This window comes from Anomaloglossus baeobatrachus, chromosome 3 (assembly GCF_048569485.1).
Source record: "Anomaloglossus baeobatrachus isolate aAnoBae1 chromosome 3, aAnoBae1.hap1, whole genome shotgun sequence".
NCBI lineage: Eukaryota > Metazoa > Chordata > Amphibia > Anura > Aromobatidae > Anomaloglossus > Anomaloglossus baeobatrachus.
The window spans coordinates 115,289,682-115,293,859 of record NC_134355.1 but is presented as its reverse complement, the minus strand read 5'-3'; the positions used below and the strand labels follow the sequence as shown (position 1 = coordinate 115,293,859).

General features: G+C 59.9%; 1 protein-coding gene across 1 annotated transcript; it reads left to right on the top strand.

Moving 5' to 3' along the window:
• Positions 1-324: 324 nt before the first annotated feature.
• INSM1 (INSM transcriptional repressor 1) lies at positions 325-3,892 on the top strand. Its single transcript, XM_075339386.1, has one exon. The coding sequence runs from the start codon at positions 439-441 to the stop codon at positions 1,693-1,695; it is 1,257 nt and encodes a 418-aa protein (XP_075195501.1). The 5' UTR covers positions 325-438; the 3' UTR covers positions 1,696-3,892.
• The last annotated feature ends 286 nt before the right edge of the window (positions 3,893-4,178 follow it).

The following is a 4,178-nucleotide window of genomic DNA, read 5'->3' as shown; positions in this document are numbered from 1 at the left end:
AGCCCTCCGTCCCCCATCCTCTGTCCCCCTCTCTTCAGCCTCCTCTGCTCGTCCTCTGTCCCTCTCTCCTAGCCCTCCGTCCCCCAGCCTCTGTCCCCCTCTCTCGCCCCCTCCTGCAGGCACGTGTGTCCAGCCATTGAGATGCAGCGAGGCGTGAGGTCGGGCGGGGTCGGGCGTGTGCCGCCGCCGCCGGAGGGGAGGGGCGGGGCTCAGGTACATCTGCCGCTCGCTCCTGGCCCCGCCCCCCGCAGCACTCCAGCCGCCGGGCCCGGCCTGTGATTGGTTGCGGCGCTGACAGCTCGGCGTGCGCTCGGGAACATCCAGGCTTATAAGGGGAGGCGGCCCCGGGGCTGAGGATCCACAACGTGCAGCACCTCGGACAGAGCCGACGAGGCCAGAGCAGCACCTCGGACAGTGCCCGCACCGCCGCCCGCAGCCATGCCTAAAGGCTTCCTGGTGAAGAGGAGCAGAAAGTCCCCGCCCGTGTCATACCGGGTCCGGGATGAGGATGAGGAGCGCGGGCAGTGGCTGATGATCGCTGCGGTGTCCGGGCAGCGGCCGGAGCTGTGTCCGGCAACAGGAGGATCTCCGGCCCCGGCCAGTCCAGACCGAGCGGCCCCTGCGCCCCCCTGCAGCCCGCGGCAGCCTCCAGCCGGACAGTACGGGAACCCCGACTCCGTGCAGCAGTCCCTGTCCAGCCCGACCCGCCCGGTGAGCCGGGACTACCTGGAGCGCAGCTTCAGCCTGGGCTCCCCAGTGTCCGCAGAGTCCTTCCCGGCGCTGGTGCCCTCCATGGAGCCGCTGCTGTACGTGCCCACCGACCTGAAGCTCAGCTCCTCCGGGTCCCTGCCGCCTGCCTCCTCCGCCTCCTCCGGGCTCCCCCTGAAGCGCCCAGCCGAGCCCCCGAGCAAGGTGAGCGGACACCCGGCCACCAAGCCGCCCGCCGCCAAGAAGACCAAAGCCATCCGCAAGCTGACATTCGAGGACGAGGTGACCACGTCCCCGGTGCTGGGGCTGAAGATCAAGGAGGGTCCGGTGGAGCCGCGCAGCTCCGGCCACAAGCCGCTGGGGGAGTTCATCTGCCAGCTGTGCCGGGAGGAGTACAGCGACCCCTTCTCCCTGGCGCAGCACAAGTGCTCGCGCATCGTGCGGGTGGAGTACCGCTGCCCCGAGTGCGACAAGGTGTTCAGCTGCCCGGCCAACCTGGCCTCACACCGCCGCTGGCACAAGCCGCGGCCCCCCGCAGCGCCCCCCGCCGCCAAGGACGAGCCGCTCAGCGACCGCGACACCCCGAGCCCCGGCGCCTCCGAGTCCGGCTCCGAGGACGGCCTGTACGAGTGCCCGCAGTGCGCCAAGAAGTTCCGGCGCCAGGCCTACCTGCGGAAGCACCTGCTGTGCCACTCCGCCGAGGAGCTGCTGTACCCGGAGGAGCGGAGGGCAAAGAGCCCCGGGGCCATCAACCTGAGCGGCACCGCAGAGTGCCACCCGTGCCCGGTGTGCGGGGAGACGTTCCCGGGGAAGAGCGGCCAGGAGCGGCACCTCCGCCTGCTGCACTCCGCCCAGCTGTTCCCCTGCAAGTACTGCCCGGCCACCTTCTACAGCTCGCCCGGCCTCACCCGCCACATCAACAAGTGCCACCCGTCCGAGAACCGGCAGGTGATCCTGCTGCAGGTGCCGGTGCGCCCGGCCTGCTGAGCCCAAAGACTGGAGCAGCTCTGCCCACACTGCCCTTCCAGAGGGACTACAGGTGCCAGGCATCCCGGGCCGGCACCTACTGGCATTGGACTGCTGCCAAACTATGGCCCTGACCACTGTGGCCTGAGAGAACTGTGCCTTTCCTGATACAACCCATGCTGCCGCCCTCCCCGGCGCTGCCACTCTCTGCCGCCCTCCCCGGCGCTGCCACTCTCTGCCACCCTCCCCGGCACTGCCACTCTCTGCCGCCCTCCCCCGGCGCTGCCACTCTCTGCCGCCCTCCCCGACGCAGCCACTCTCTGCCATCCTCCCCGGCGCTGCCACTCTCTGCCATCCTCCCCGACGCTGCCACTCTCTGCCGCCCTCCCCGACGCAGCCACTCTCTGCCGCCCTCCCCAGCGCTGCCACTCTCTGCCATCCTCCCCGGCGCTGCCACTCTCTGCCATCCTCCCCAGCGCTGCCAGTCTCTACCACCCTCCCTGGCACTGCCACTCTCTGCCGCCCTCCCCCGGCGCAGCCACTCTCTGCCGCCCTCCCCCGGCGCAGCCACTCTCTGCTGCCCTCTCCCGGCGCAGCCACTCTCTGCCATCCTCCCCAGCGCTGCCACTCTCTGCCACCCTCCCCGGCTCTGCCACCCTCTCCCCAGCGCTGCCACTCTCTACCGCCCTCCCCCGGCACTGCCACTCTCTGCCACCCTCCCCCCGGCGCTGCCACTCTCTGCCGCCCTCCCCCGGCTCTGCCGCCCTCCCCAGCGCTGCCACGCTCTGCCACCCTTCACCTCTACTTACTGTTCTCTTGCTGCCAAATGAAGACACAGCCAGAACGCCGCACACAGGCTGAAGTGCATTAATGTGGTTATTGTGCTTTAAAGGCAGACATGCCAGTCTGATGCCCGGGCAGCGAGCACTATGGGTGACTGTACCAAGGACTGTGCCCACCTGGTAGGGGAGGCAGCGTCCCTGTACTAGAGCAATAATGTTCTCCAGAGACCACTGAGTGGAGCGACACATGGAGGCGGTGCGGTCCCCTCGCCCACCGGGGTGGCACCTTGCACTCTGACCACTTGGCATTGCACCTCCAGCCTTAATCGGGTAACATTATTGCTGAGCTGCCTCCCGCCATCACTAGTGATGCAAACCTGTGATAGTGTTGTGTGTGCCCCCGGCCTGGCACCGGAGCGTAGCCGTAGTCTTTTCTGTTGTAGGATGGCCCGTCCTGGTGTTGGTCAGACGCTGTGTTTGGTGTAGCTCATGTGTGGGGTGGGCACCGTGTACCTGCCAGCTCTGCCCACTCCTGTAATGTTCTGTCTGGAGTCCACATCTTCTGCCTTTGTACCTGACATGATGATTAGCTTTATTCCGGTTGCTGAATGCCGCCGGACCCCGTCTCTGTATTTTTTGGTTGTAGGATGGGGGAGGGGAGACGTTTATTTAGTCTTTAGCCACAAATGCCTTGTCTTGATAACTTGTAGAGGAAACGATGACCTGCCTTGTATGACTTCACAGTGACGGCCCAGTCTCCACCACTGCCGGGCGCTTACACAAAGATCCAAATGTATATGTTAATTTTATGATTAATTATGTTTATTTATTCCTTTATTTATTTATGTGAATGACAGATGTGACTTATTGATCCGCTTTTCTTGGAGTATTTTCGGTCTCATTCCGGATCGCCACCTCTCGGTTCTTATTTATTTGCCTTCCTTTTCTTACATAGTGAAGCATTGAAGGTTTGCGCCTTTCTACATTCCTAAACAAATGGCTATTTCCATTCATTGTGCTTTAAGGGGCAGACGGCTCTTGTAAACGGATAGCTCTTATATGTCTAGAAGCAATCTCTTTTCTACATACATTATTTTCTTACCCGCTAGCTATTTATAGAGAGCTTCAATAGAACTGTTTCGACTGTGTAACAATTTGCTATTCAAATAAAATATTTTCAAATTCAAATGTTAAAAAAAATACTTGTGACTCTTGTATTTTCTGTCCATGATCCATAAAGCAGCTCGTCATATAGAACGTCCCCCACCCCCAGCAGACCCCTGGTGTAGACCCCATTATTCTGTGGTGCACGTCATCTTCCCATATATCCTCCATATATCAGCCTCCGCTATGAGATGGTCATCTGCAGATTTCACTGTATATTATAGACCTGTGCACTGAGGACATCAAGGAGATGAATGGGCAAACTATTGGGCAGCAGGAGCATCAGTTATATCAATCTATACAATATAAGAAATATGGTGTCTAGTATAGTCTCATCATTTTACATTACTTAATATTTTTATTCACTTATCTTAGTATTGTTTGATTTATTTTACTCATAGGTTTTGAAGTTTGTGTGTGTATGTATACATACATCTCAAAATCCTGTGTGTGTGTGTATACATACACCTCAAAATCCTGTGTGTGTATACATACACCTCAAAATCCTATGTATGTATACATACACCTCAAAATCCTGAGACTGAATAAGAACTGGAT

What these genes read in the sequence shown, in the direction of transcription:
- INSM1 (XM_075339386.1), top strand. Translation starts at nt 439, where the DNA reads ATGCCTAAAGGCTTCCTGGTGAAGAGGAGCAGAAAGTCCCCGCCCGTG.